Here is a 14724-nt window from a genome sequence, read left to right as displayed (position 1 = left end):
TGGCGTCAGAGCACACTCCAGCACAAAGATGCACTCTTGTGCAAACTAACAACACACAAAACCACTCTTTGTGTGTCTGTGTATATATTGTCTATAGAAGGTGCCAGATGTGGGGTGTTGTGGTTAGCGCGACACAGGCAGCCGTTGTGTTACTGCCAGGCGAGCCTTGCGTCCAGCAGCCAAATTGCAATAATTTCCATGATGAGGCTAATCTTCTCAAAGCTAGCCCTTCACTCACACTTGGCCGTTATCCCTGCGTCTGACTGAGGAGATGCCTCTCTGCCTTTCATCCGTGCACGCTGAAACACACAATGTGGTTTCTTCTTATCCATCCACTCCTTCATCCCCTCCTTCCTACTTTGAGTTTAAGTCAATATTCAGATGGTGCAGATGATTGCTTTAAATGAAAAGACAGTTGCTCTTCGAGCTGTGTGTAATTAAGTCCTTAAATGTGTCCAACTTGTGTTTGTTTTACTTGCTTAGTACGCCTACCTCTCATCCTTTCCTCCTATCTGTCTCTCTCTGTCTCTCTTCCTCAGCACGCCTTTCACACGCCCACGTTCACACACATGTTGTTTGCCTTTCTGAATGAGCTCATTGTTGTTGTGGACCACTCCACGTGTTGTCGAGTGGCGTAGTCCACCCCCTCTCTTTGCCTGACTGATTGTTTATGTGGTGCCTAACTTTATATGTCCTCGCCAGCCTCTTCCCTTCCTCCTTTTTCTTACTTTCTGTCTTTCTTTCTTTCTGTCTTTCCATGTCTCTCTCTTCATCCCATCTGTCCTTTTTCTCTCCTCCACCCCCTTATTTCCACCAATGCTGTTGCCTCTTTTCGCTTGTATTTTCCTCCCTTATTTTCCTCTCTCTATGTGCTTTGTGCCCGGCAGCTAGTGAGAGTGTGTTATTGCAGCAGCTCTTCCAGTCCAAACTGACTCAGACCGGGTCGCTGGTGCCAGCCTCTCGGGGCCGCATGGGACTGAGGGGGCCTAAAGCTGCCCTGTTGCTCCACAGGATGCCATCAGCCTCCCTTTTCACTGCCAACTCCGTCCCCCAACAGCCTCGGCGGTACCATGACCTTACCAAGGTACAGTATACTGCTCACAGTGTAATGAGCCTGGTGCTACACTGGTTTGTTGCTCTGTCCCTGTGGCTACATTGAATACAAGAGCATCAACAATTATATTTTATCATATAAATATATATTTTTATAATTTTTGAGTCTCACACTTGCTCACTGCCATTTAAAACTAGGGTAAAAATTGGGAAATTGCTTCAGGGAACACAGTCTTTCAGAAAGTGACACAATCACAAAGTATGTTTTTGTTTCAACTGGAAACTGACTATTATACCGATGAGTGGAAAAAGCAGGGATAGTATTTTGGGGAGAAAAAAAACAGTCTAATTTAAGATACTTCCCACCACTGTGCTATATATTCACTTTTGGGAATCGGAGAAATAGAAAATACACAAGCATGCATACACATGCAAACGATCAGAACACCAGTGTCGTTGTACACTTTTCTCATGACGTTTAATCCGAAAAGCTTAACTGACGGACCTGGTAACATCATTCTGTATATATTGATTATATGTTGAGTCTCCTTCAGTCCATCCTTCCCATCTCTGAGCCTCTCTATATATTTGATCTGCTTTAATGTAAGTTTTATGTGAATTCAAGTCCAGTTCTTTAGTGTTTTTGTCTCTACTGTTCCAGATGTTGATGTTTATAAAATTTCCCCCCTGCTTTTTCTAATGCACCCACAATGCACGATCTGTCCCTGCAACCTTATACAGTAACATAAGGCAATGAGATGGTATAAATCAAGTCAATTTTATTTATATAGTCCAATATCACAATTATACCTCAAGGGACTTAATAACCTGTGCAGCATGGACAGTAGCATCTGTCCTAAGATATTTGAAAAAGAAAAAAGTCCCCCCAAATAACAGCACACAGACTAATTTGATGATCTTCACATGCCACTTGTAGTAAGATGCACATAATATTTCTTCTCCCTATTATCTACTTCCATTGTCAGATCTTGAAGAAGAAAGGCTCAAGCTCATTCCTCCAGCGACTCGAGCGATGTGGGCCCATCACAGTGGCCGTCCAGCTGAGGGTAAGAACCATTCTTTCATACACGTCTTCTCCCACAGTTCAGGTCAGGTGATGGGACACTAATTTACCAGCAGTTGTGAATGTGCTTGTCTGTTTGTGTAAATAATTAGTGACCTGACGACATTGCACTGACTTTTTCCCAGTGCATGCTGGGACAGGCTTTAGCTACTTCTGATACCCATTAAGCATATACTGCAAAATAAAAAATATGTTAAAAATAGCTGCAACTGAACAAGCCTTAAATTTTACCACTTGTCTGGAGAACCAAGTTTTCTTTTCTGTCTTATACTAATTTAATTAATTACTGCTCAGAGCAATAGAGCTTGTCTTTGTTTAAGCATCTGCTAATTGGTACTGTAACACATGTTCAACAACTCTTAACTTCAGGTAAGTCAATAAAACATTTTAATTGATCATTTTAGTGATGAAAATCACATGAAACCAGCCTGTTCCCTTTATCTTAATGTTGTTTTTAATCTTGTATTTTTACTGAATTTCTTACGTAATGCACCTCAAACTGAAGATGTGTCCTCATGTTAAGCAATCAGTGTTGTTGAGACATCCTCGTATACCCACCCCTTCACATTACTCCTCATAACACTGAACATTAGTCTTACTCATTAACAGAATACAGCTGTTTTAACAGTACAACTCCAAGACCTGCTAAATGTAGAGTACTTTGATTTTATAACTTTGTGAAGCAACAATAATAATTAGTTCGAGAAGAGCAGTTCAGTGTCTGCTGGTGACGCAAGGAGGCTGAAATGTGCTCAGAGAGGCAGTACCTTTGGTTTGAAAGAAGCCAGTGTGTTGCACAATCAGAGTTGTGGGCTTGTGGTCAATGAGTCCCTCAGGGAATGGCAGGAAAGGAGAGAGTGGGCTGAAAAATGATGTTGTATCAAGCCGAACATGAAACCCGCCACATGAATGAATGAACAATGAACAACAACCACTGTGTGCCATGCACACGCATTTGTGTGCGCATGTTTTGGAGGGAATGTGAATGCTGGTAGTGACGTTCAAAGATGAGGGATGAGGTGTAATCATTGTACCTAAGGGTAGACAGACTGCAGACTGACGTCAGGTTGAGAAGTGGCAACAACACAGATGTAAGTGTTTACTTGTATATGCATGTGGGTCTGTGGATGTTTAGGGCTGATCCGATAACAAGTGGACAGCTCTGCATACAAGGATGTCCCGATACCAAACGTTTTCTAGTTGATACCAAAACAATTCTCGATACCCAATTCTATAACACGTCAAAAAAACTAAAATTACACAATAAATCCAATTTACTTCAACACACAATATATATATATATTTAAAAAAAAATTGAACTACCATTAATAGAAATAATAAAGTAGAATTTTGTTGATTCATTCAGCCCCCCCTCTATCTCATTCACTCACTCACACACATGTACGTGCACTGACCTGTCTGTCATACTCAGGCTAAAAACAAAAAGACAATTGGGCTTTGAAATGGTCTCAGAAGTGATGCACTTGTTGATTTGCATAGAAGTGAAGTAAAATACGATCTCACAAGTGGTCACTGTCGAGACGTGGAGATGTTTTCTAATATCAGGTGGGAACTGATGTACATAGAGCTGTCTGCTTGTGATCAGATCACCCAAACCGCCTGTAAATGCCAGGTCTGAACAGAGCCTGTGTGACCTTGAATGGGGCATCTTTGAATTCAGGGCTTGACGAAAACCTCCCTCACTCTCACACACTCTCACAGCAAAGAGCTCTTTGTGTTTTCTTCCAGTGGAGAAACACTTTGTCACAAAAGACGCGTGATTTCACTCCAATCACTGTGGCTCGCAAATCAAGTTACGACATCAAAAGAAAGTGCCAGAGGGCCCTCCCTTTCCCTCACTTACTGAACAAGAACAGTCACAGTGCTCTCCCAACCCAAACACTAATAAATATTGTTGACCAGGGCAAGTTCTTCATTCTGTTTTCTGATTGTAAAGTTAACTGGTGCCTTCGACTGTATCCTCTCTCCTTTTCCCTTTTTCAGAACTCGCTGTCAGAGGTGATCAGCAAACTGCAGGCTTGCACTCCCCACTTTGTGGAGTGTGTCCGCCCCAACGCCTGTAGTCAGCCAGACAGTTTTGACAGCTTCCATGTGTCTACCCAGCTGCAGTACATTGGGGTGCTTGAGATGGTGCGCATGATCCGTTATGGATACCCTGTCCGCTTGTCCTTCCCAGGCTTCCTCAGCAGGTCAGTGCCAGAGCAAGTTGTGTAAGCAGAAGTCGTTTTCTGCAGTTCTGTTTTTATGTGATGATTCATTCACCTCATATCCTGTTCTTCTTTACACAATGTTGAGGGTTGTTCTACTGTTCCTTCTTCTCTTTCTATCTCATTGATGTCAGTTGTTTGAATACATCACACTCACAGACACTTTGATCTCTGTCATTTTATAAACTCCTGGTCAAAAATGTTTCAACACCTGAAAAGGTTAGAGGTTAGATGCCCCCCAAAAGTCACCAAAAACGTAATAATCATGTTTACTTTTTGCACAAGCACAACCACTGGTCTGAGCCCATTTATGGAGTAAGGGCTGTGTAGAAACACCCGAATTTAATTTGATTGCACACACAGAATTAACTGGTAGTGAGCCTGAGAAGATATTTGCTGAATTTGACAAAAAAAAAAAAAACGGGATAATTTGATAATATTGAATCGATAACTCTACCTTTAACAGACATATCCTAAAACCTTAGAGGAACAGAAATAAATGGTGGCTTCACATTATTGAAGACAAGCTCAGTCTCCAGAGGTAAACCCCTATGGAACTGATTTGGAGTGAACTTTACAGATGATCAAAGCAATCCAATCTAAAAGTTTAGCACATTTGTGGGAACTTCCATTGTAAGAAGAATCTTTTCGGTTGCTGAATCGAGGATTTTGATTATATTTGGTTCATTGGATCTTGCAACTCCTTGTTTTTCAATTCTCCAATTGTTTATTTAGTATATGATTTGATTTCAAAAATATAAAAAAAATGGATTCATGTAAATCTTAAACAATATTTGAAAAAAAACAATGTCTTCTATATCCTTTGACCAATGGTGTATGTAAAGGGTTGAGCAGGAAACTGACAGCACGTCCATTCTCTATATCTGTAAATGAATAGAGGGACATATACTATGGAGGATAACACACTCACATGCAGGCTGACACATTAACAATGACAAGTCACAGCAACCTCATTGTTAGAAGTACAATTTAACCTCAAATGGCTTGTTTTTTGTTTTATGGGAGTCCACTGCAGCTGATGAATGTCACTATAACATTTCCCGTGTCAGGCCGACACACATCACCCAGTCGGTTGTGTGTGAGGTCACTTTGCCCCACACTTAACCACCATCATTGCTTTCATACCTCTTATACTCTGTTCCTGGCTTTCCCTGTCCTGCAGTTAATTCACTCCTAGACTCCCCCCCTCTTGGTTGAGAAGCAGAGATCCCTCACTTTCAGTTTGCCCCACAGTTTGTCTCTTGGTCTTCTGATTCTGAGAAACTGTGGAATACTGAGAGGATTTCTCTCTCTCTCTCTCTCTCTCTCTCTCTCTCTCTCTCTCTCTCAGCCCCTCTCTCTCTCTCTCTCTCAGCCCCTCTCTCTCTCTCTCAGCCCCTCTCTCTGTTTTTGAGGATAAAGGGATTAACACAAACATTCCTGCCAGATAATAAGAGAGGACAAAGCTGGTCACATGACCCCCCCCTCCCAAAAAGTTTCCACTACTCTGCTGTAAACATCTTCACATCTCTCACACACGCAGACACACACGCAGACACAGGATAACAGAAAACAGGATGAATCAAAATCCCATTTGCTATTATCACTAATACTGAGCATTAAGCAGCTAGGTTTGTCTTAATTGTCTAAATTAAATTAGACCTAATAAAGATTTTTAATGCTAAGGTAATCAAAAGCTATGGCTCGAACTCTTATTTGATAGACTGATATAATATTTAGGTAACAGGATGTGACTGTTTCGTTTTGGTCACCTTTTAATTGCGTCTTATCGGGTTTACTTGACTGTCTCTGCGATAACTTCTGAGGCAAACGGCACGACGAAGGCAAAACACACTGCTAGCCAGTTAGACAGTTAGCTTTTTATTTATTCCTCTGTTTTTATTGGTCAGTCGTAATGGATCACGACTATTCATTGCTGTTTGCTGAGTAACGTGAATAAAACTTTAATATGTTGGCTCATCCATGAACATGATCTGCAGCTGAGTCACGTCAGGTCGATTTTAATCGGCAATTGTGGAGAAGACGACAACTCCCATGATCCCACGCTTCTTTTCGTGACGTCATCAAACTAAGTCTTTTGTTAGCCAATCTACACACATTTATACATTTAAAGGGCTTTATAGTAAAGAAGGAAAGGCTGCTACCCAAGCAATGTACAGTATATTGTGCAGATGGTAGTTGTGTGTACAGTTAATGGTAGGTGCAATCCACACATACCTTTTTTTTCTTTGCTCAAACTCGCTCACAAAGTGAACGAGACACTCACATAATAGGTTTTCATGTGGGCAAACCTGTGCAGAGAAATGAATCAGGAGAAGTAGGCCCATGTCAAATGATGAAGTCAATCCAATAGATTGTAGAACCAACACTCATTGTTCAAGCTGTAATTGAAAGATTCCTGTTGAGGCTTTAGTGAATGCTGTTTTTTTTACAACCATTTGTGTGTCGGAGCATGTGTATGTGTAAGTCTGTGAGTGGCTGTCATATATTTTTTAGGCAGCCATGTGCTGTACGATAATCTGTGTGTGAGCAACGGGTGTGACCAGCAGATAACTGAGCATCACAAGAGCCAGCTGCTTGACAAATAAGGGAAACTGCACTGTTGCTGGACTTGGCATAAACCAGAGCATGTGAGGTTAATAGTCTTTATTTTCAGACACAGTAGGTTCAAATTATTTGGGTTTTAACATCACTCTTGTCTGAGATTGCAGGCTGGCTTCCTGTACTCCGGTTACACATTTCTATTGTCCCTCTTTTTGTATCAGAGGTTGATTTCAAATGGAAGAAATGGTAGCAGTCCAGAGGTGTTCGAATCTGAAGGCAACAGTTAGGTGATAATAGATGGAAGTCAGTGTTTAGTATATGGGCAGAGGGAGCCATCATTTTTAAAAACAAAGCAGAAACCTGCTCCAGCTGGTGCAGTGGAGGGATCCCTAAACCCCACCACGAGGGCCTCTTTGATGTATTCCTTCATGGCAGCTTTGTCTGGAGTGGAGAGGGGACAGAGATGACTCAGAGGTGGACAGGCAGTGTGATGGGAAGGTGGTTGCTCATGTATTGCCACACACTTTCTAAAGGATGAAACTATAGAAAACTTAATTACCCTCTTAATTTAGTTTCAAACTAAATCACACACCTGATTTGCAGAGACGGGATTGCTGAGCTGTTGGTTGACTGGCAGGGCTTCTACGAGAATTGGCAAACAAGATTTAGAACTCAGTGTACACAGTATAGCTATGTGTCTAATTAGTCATGGCAAATTACTGGCCCTCAAACCACTCCAGCATGAGACTAAATGACCAAACACCAGGATCAGAAAGAAAATCCTGCTTTATGTTTTATCCCTTATATTACATTTTCTAAGTCAGCCTACCTCCATCATGGGTTCCTTACGGCAACACCACAGCCGCTGCATCCTCATGTCTCATCCTTACACTATATAGGATGGAAGACGCTTCTCCACTTCCTCCCATGATCCAGACATGAAGCCAAAATATCCTGCCATTATGCGCATTTGGACCCAGAGTGTGCACAGTTGTGATAGTGTGATGGAGCCAAGGAAGCAACATCCTATTGATACACGCACTCAACTAATTGTGAGTCAGTGTCACCTGACAATAATGACATTTCATCCTGTTCTTATAATATTAAATAACTAATTAAAACCAAACTTACTGGAAAAGTATCATTTGGACAAACATCATTGTGATTTGAACTACCTATTAGTTTGGTCCATGTCCCATCCACCGACATGGAGATAGGATTTATGACCTATACTGCAGCCAGCCACCAGGTGTCAATCAAGATACTTTGGCTTCACTTTTGGGGTGCTGTCATGTCGTCCATCTTGATGTACGGTCTCTTGTCTCAAGAATCTAACTTAACTAGAAATAGAGCTGTTCTTTTTTAACAAGCAGTCAGGCGATGTTTTGCATATCTAATAACCATAAACAGCTAGCTTAGCCCCGCTGACAGCACACAGTGCTCAAGAGGTCACATTCTCCCAATAAAGCCACAGGGTTTTAACTCTCAACAGAGCGTGACACCGTGTCACCGTCTCAGTTAATGGAAGGAGTTATTTCTTCCAGCCCTTGCACCGAGCTAATATGACCCAGACCAGTGTGTCGACTTAGCCCATGGAGATGAAACTGATATTAATACTCTGGTCTACCCCGTCTACCCCGTCGTAAAACAGCAAACAAAGTGAATCCTCAAAACATTGAAGTAACATGATGTTATTGGGACTGGCAACTGCAATTTAATTACAGAATTTTAAATCATAATCCTGTTTATTACTGAAAAATTAATCATACATAGTGTTCATACAAATGGACCTTTTGTGTGTCTGACGTCAGTCCCTTTTGTACTGTTCACACATTAAGGCCGCGCTTAATTTAAGTGGCTGCCACTCACAAAGACACCAGTCAGCCCAGTCCAACTGCCATTCATATCTTTCTCTTTTTCCTGCTCGGGTCTCAGCACAGACAGGACCAATGAATGAACTGAGAGGAGCGAGCTGCAGCAGAGCGGGGGTGGACTACACTGCTGTCCTCACAGAACTCTGTCTCACTCGATTTCTCACATGCTGTCTCTGATAAACCGCCATTTTCTTTTGATTCTCTCATCTCTATTCTTTCCTCCAGATCCCAATATTTTCTTCTTTTTTCTTACTCTCCCTCTTCATTTAGGTCTATATCATTCCCTTTTTTCCTCTGCCTGTTTCTCTCATGTACACACACACTTTCTTCATTTTGTTCTGTTTCTTATCCCCTTTATCTCTTTCCATTTGTCACTCTTTTTAAAACAGGCCCCGGCCCTTCTCTAATCAAAATGACAGGCCAATAAATCAGCCATTAATCTCGAGGTTGCTATATTCTCATGAACACAAACACAGCAGTGTGTACACACAAACACACACATGCACTCTGGAACCATGCAGACCACTTCGCTAAGTCACAGAGGCCGCCTGCAGCGAATTACATTAGTGTCCTGGTAACCAGAATGATTTATGAGGAAATCTATTTTACTGTTGTTTTTATTTGTCTTTTATGACACACTATGTGTTTTGTGGCCAGGTTTATTTTCTAGCAATGTGTAAGGTCAAACGCTTCCACTTGAACCTTGTTTCTGTTAATCCCAGGCCTCCATGTGCGTTGCTTCCCTCAATTCCATGTTTATTGTTAGAAAGTGGCTGCACGAAGCATCTGTATTCATAGAACACGTCATTAAATGTCATTTTAGCTGACGCTTTTATCCAAAGGGACTTCCAATTAGTGCATTCAACATCTATGAGAGGCCATTCCGGGTTCAGCATCTTGCCTTAAGGACACTTTGGCCACCGACCTCCTGGTGGGAGGACAACGGCTCTACTCCTCAGCCACAGCCGCCTGTCATCAAGCTCCCAAGCATATAGGTCCTATTTCCTAAATGGCTACTTTCAAGTGGGTCTTCATCATCTCCTTCCTCTGATGTATAAACACACACATTAGCAGGCTATTAAGTTACAGACAGAGGAATATCCATCATTTCAGTCTGACCCCTGAGGGGATTATCCGTGACTGAACGAAGCCAATATTCTTTGAAGATATGGCAACTAAAAGTTTGTCAGATGGATAAGAACAGCGTCACAGACGAAATGTGTTGTTTCATCTCTAGTTGTCTTCTACCTTGCCTTTATCCCCTTAATGGAGCTCAATAACAGTGGTCAGTGATGGCCCTTTGGTCACAGGGAAGTCCGTTAGCGCCCCGCAGGCCTCCATTTCAACTCTTATCGAAGGGGTTATTTCACTTCTCTGACTCCACATGAAGCCCCCTTGGGTCTTGTAAAAGCAGGGACCATCGATGGTTTTCATATCCTCATAGGGAAGGTCATGGGTTTACAGAGTTCCTTTGTGTTTTATGGGCTCAGGGGGACAGTGTGTGTTGTCTGCGGGGCTGGTATTACCATACAGAGAGAGGGTTAGGGAGAGTTCAGACAGACCCCTCTCCTGCAAATCAAATACATCCCACATTCACCCGTACTCACTTACTCATCATTGACAATACAGGTGGTTTATGCCCCCAGCCATCTGCTTGTTAGGTTAGTATCATCAGATGTGGGACATTATCAGCTGGCTCTGCCCGTCATTGCTAACAAAAGAGACACAGCACTGACTGATAAAATGCCCTGAGGACCTGACATTTGGGGGATTTGTTGGTTTATTATTTTTTATAATTTTTTATTATAAGTACAGATACATTATTCACTCTTACATATCCATCAATAAATTTCAGGTTGAACGCTTATTAAAACTTAATGCATGACTACAATATGACACCTTATAATCATGAATTATTTACAGATTTACATTAGCTATAGGTCAAGTCCATAGTCTATTTTGAACTGTGCCTGACATACTTTTCTGACTTCTTTGGGACGTCTTCGTAATGTCACTTTAGTGTTTCCCATAAATTACCATTGACTGTAGTGGCCCTCCATAGTCTAATTTGTCCCTCCACAGTGTCAGAGTGATACGAAATGATTTTCACACAACATGAAAGATCTCCAACAAAGTGTTTTGCACCATTCCCTCATTGTAGAGCTGTGTGCTGCACTTGCTGTTGTCAGTATGTAGGCAGGATTCGGCATAAAACCTTGTAGAGACTGCTTTCATGCTCTTGAGACAAGCATACCGTTCTCAACACCGGCTCTGCTATGTGAGCGTTCTGTGTGCTGTGTATTGAAATCCCAATCCTGTGATTAATGGACAACTCTCTCCATCTCCTGAGCCACAGCTGCCCAATTAATATTGAAGAGGCATTTTTCACATTAGACATTTAGCTTGCTACAGCAATAAAAGCACAGGTGTGTGTGTGTATAATGAAATGAACAATGGCTGAGTTCTGCTCTGCTGCTTCAGGTTCAGGGTCCTGTCACTGTCACAGTGTCATGGTGTATTGGGACTTATTGGGAATATCAGAAAGCCAACATTATTTTTTTGTTTTGTACCATGATGAGTCAACATATTTGAAGATTCTGTTGTATTTACCGTATACCTTGTGATTCCACCTTCACCTTGGGGTTAGGGTTGGGGTAGTTTAAATGAATAACTTAAAATCATAACTCATATTATCAGGGATATGTTCATTCATGTTCATTCAGAATGGATGGAATATTTATAACACACTCACCCAGTGTCATTACAAACACAGTGAACTCTCACTTGTGGCTATTTGCAGCCAATTACGTATTTTGTTTTTACCCCCATTGTACTCTCTTTAAATCAGAGAAAAGGATGTTTTAATGTTTTAATTCTTTTAAAAATTTAATCTACAAAAAGTAGACTATTCCCTTGTTCTTCTTTGTACTATTATGTTTTAACGTACAAAACTGTGTGGTGGTCAAGTCATCCAAAAAGAACAGGACTCATAACTGCACTTTGGAAGTAACAGCTTATGAAGTGGAGAATATTTTGTTTTTATTTTTATTTTATCCCAGTCACAAACAAACCACTGTCTCCATCCAGCTGACCATTCACAGCAACGGTTGCCCAGGGCAACTCCAATAGGAACAGATGCTGTTTGGCTGATCTGCTGTATGACCCCACTGACCTTTGAACCCATTGTTTCTGAAAAGAGGCGGTGTCACCTTGTCTCGTCAAAGTTTTTAGATTTGAGATCTGTTGCAGCTCTGATGTTCTCTGTTTTTATTTGTTGTAGATATAAAGACCTCGTTATCCCAGCTTTGGCAGACAAGAAGAAATTGTCACCAGAGGAGAAATGTCGCTCAGTTCTGCAACAGTCCAAACTCCAGGGATGGCAGGTAGGTGTGTGTGTGTGTGTGCGTGCGTGCGTGCGTGCGTGCATGCACGCGTTCATGCTTGCTTGCTTACGTCAATGTTTGTGTCCGTATATGTCTGTGTCCTGTGTCTTTTCAAGCCTCCATCAATAACAAAGGATTTGCCAAATTACTTAATCCCTGACCCTCTATTTGAAAGATCCCATGGAATCTTTGACAGCTCGTTCCAGCTGTCCCACCTCATCATAATTCTTCTCACACACACACACAGACACACACACAGAGAGTAGCATGGATCCCTCCACCCCCTCTCTGTCCTGTCTGCCAGACTGCTGTTGTGTCTGAGAGTGTGACCCTACAGGTCACATCAGCTCCTGCCTCAAACAAATACACACTCTTCCAACAATGCTCTATAGCCACCTTTTCATACAGCCCTGCTTTAAACACACACACAGGCACACACCACACATGCAAGTAGAGTGTGTTGAATTGAATAGTGTCTGTCTGTGGAAGTACGTTACCCCCACACAGTGCTGTGCATCTGGTGTAGAGTGACCTTGGCATCCCCCAAATCCTCCCTAAGTTCAGAAAGTGAATGCAGTATCAACAAACAAACCCCACACCCTGCCCACCCTCCACACCCACCTATTACCACTTCTACATCACAAGTCACACTCTTCGTAACTCACATTCTTTTGAGGTTTCCAACAGAAAACAAGCCTCAAAGGGTCTGCTGGCTTCTCCCAGAGAATAATCATGAATGGCAGTGTGGTGTGTTACGGTACTTTTGCGAATATATTTGATTGAATACTTATTTTGGTCGTGTGTGTGTGTGTGTGTGTGTGTGTGTGTGTGTGTGTGTGTGTGTGTGTGTGTGTGTGTGTGTGTGTGTGTGTGTGTGTGTGTAGATGGGCAGCAGTAAAGTATTTCTCAGATACTGGCAGGCTGACCAGCTTAACGATCGCTGCTACCAGCTTCATAAAAAGATCATCACCTGTCAGCGAGGTAATTATCCCAAAATAATAAACCAACAACCAAGACGTTCTTCTCCATGTCTCTGACACCTCTGATGTCTCTAACATGATCTCCTTGTTATGTCTCAGTGATGCGTGGCTGGCTGGCCAGGCAGCAGGTTCATCGCAGGCTGTCATTACAGCAGAAAGACGAGAGCAGTGTGCAGCGTTTCCTGCAGGGGGCCGAGGACATGGGGCTGCGAAGTTATGACCAGTTGGTCATTCAAAATGCATCGGACATCGCACGAGAGAGCGACCGTTTGCGCTGCCACAGCAACAGCCTTCGCAATACCATTGGCAACAGTCCACCACTTGGTGAGAGGCCGGAGCCAGTGGGTAAGGAAGAGGATCAGCCTGTAAGGAGGTAAAATAGCAAACACCTTCACAATTTACGCACCTTCATTCAGTTATTAGAATATTAAAGCCATGTAGATGAGTGGAGGGGAGGTTCAGTGGTTACTTCCTAACACAGTCCACAGACATGCATATTGGGGTTAGGTTTAATAGAGACTTTAAATTGACTGTAGTTGCGAATGTTTTGTTTGTCTTATATGTTATACAATGGTGCCCTGTCCCGGGTATAGTCCCACCTCTCGCCCCAAGATCTCAGCTGAGATTGGCTCCAGCCCCCCACAACTCTCAAAGGATAAGCAGAATAGCTAATGGTTGGCTAATAGATGAGCAGTTATTAATTTTTATGTTAAATGTTATTGTGTCCGGAGGATACACTTGCTACCGGTTACTTCACACTAATGCAGCCAATCAATACTGTGGTCACTCTCAAATAAGGCTTTTATAAATCTCTACAATGTAATTTATAATACTAAATGGGATGAACTCATTGTGAGTGTAGCATCATTTAGCCTGCAAAATAACAAACTATCTGCAGTTACCAGGATTTATGACTCCACGACGGTGAAAATGATTGTCTGTAAAAGTGTGTTGTTATTTATGTGTGTGCCTGCGTGGCATGTGTTTTCTTGATTAATGATGTCACTGTATCCCTGTGCACTGTAGGCTTTTAATTGCGAGTTTCATGATGGATAGCCAGATAATGATCTGCGTTATCAGATTGTATTAGTGTTGTGTTGCACCTATGGAACGCTATCCTTATCTCCTCCTCCCCTCATTCTGATATAACATATCAAGCCTGGAGAAAAGGGAAGAGCAAGAAGGGGTTCAATAAGAAACTCTTTAAAGGAAATGCTAAATGAACAGTCACTTTCCTGCTTTAAAAAAATAGTAAACCTCTAAATGTGTTGTATTTTTAGGCTTTCTATGCTTTTTTGTATAATAGCTGAATTATTTTATTTCAAAAGTACCTTTCCATCTCGGCAGAGGAGGCAATGTCATTTGTTTTGCTTGTTGCCACTGTTGTAATTCTGACTTTTTCATCAGGTTGATGGTGAGTGGTGACTAATATGCTAATATCTCAAGGCTTTTTGACAAAATGGAAATATAAGTGTATGCTTTGTTCAATTTTGAAAGATTTCTTGCCACTAATCTTCGAAAATACAGATTTTTCCCTATAGAGCACAATCTGAAAAA

The 14724-nt window shown here is 41.9% G+C and overlaps 1 protein-coding gene across 8 annotated transcripts in view; it reads left to right on the top strand.

Moving 5' to 3' along the window:
- The window catches only part of myo16 (myosin XVI), a 97805-nt gene that overhangs the window by 68764 nt on the left and 14317 nt on the right, over window positions 1–14724 (top strand). For all 8 annotated transcript variants that reach the window (XR_004612584.1, XM_034575121.1, XM_034575124.1 and 5 more), the window contains exons 25-30: window positions 888–1084; window positions 2040–2120; window positions 4142–4347; window positions 12085–12187; window positions 13072–13168; window positions 13267–13540. Coding sequence is in view for 7 of the 8 variants with exons in the window: in XM_034575121.1 (XP_034431012.1) it covers window positions 888–1084; window positions 2040–2120; window positions 4142–4347; window positions 12085–12187; window positions 13072–13168; window positions 13267–13540 (958 nt within the window). In the remaining variant the exon portion in view is untranslated. The remainder of the gene's footprint in view (window positions 1–887; window positions 1085–2039; window positions 2121–4141; window positions 4348–12084; window positions 12188–13071; window positions 13169–13266; window positions 13541–14724) is intronic.

The sequence above is a fragment of the Hippoglossus hippoglossus genome, chromosome 21 (genome assembly GCF_009819705.1).
Source record: "Hippoglossus hippoglossus isolate fHipHip1 chromosome 21, fHipHip1.pri, whole genome shotgun sequence".
In the NCBI taxonomy this organism is placed as follows: Eukaryota; Metazoa; Chordata; class Actinopteri; order Pleuronectiformes; family Pleuronectidae; genus Hippoglossus; species Hippoglossus hippoglossus.
This window is presented reverse-complemented; position numbering and strand designations above follow the sequence as displayed.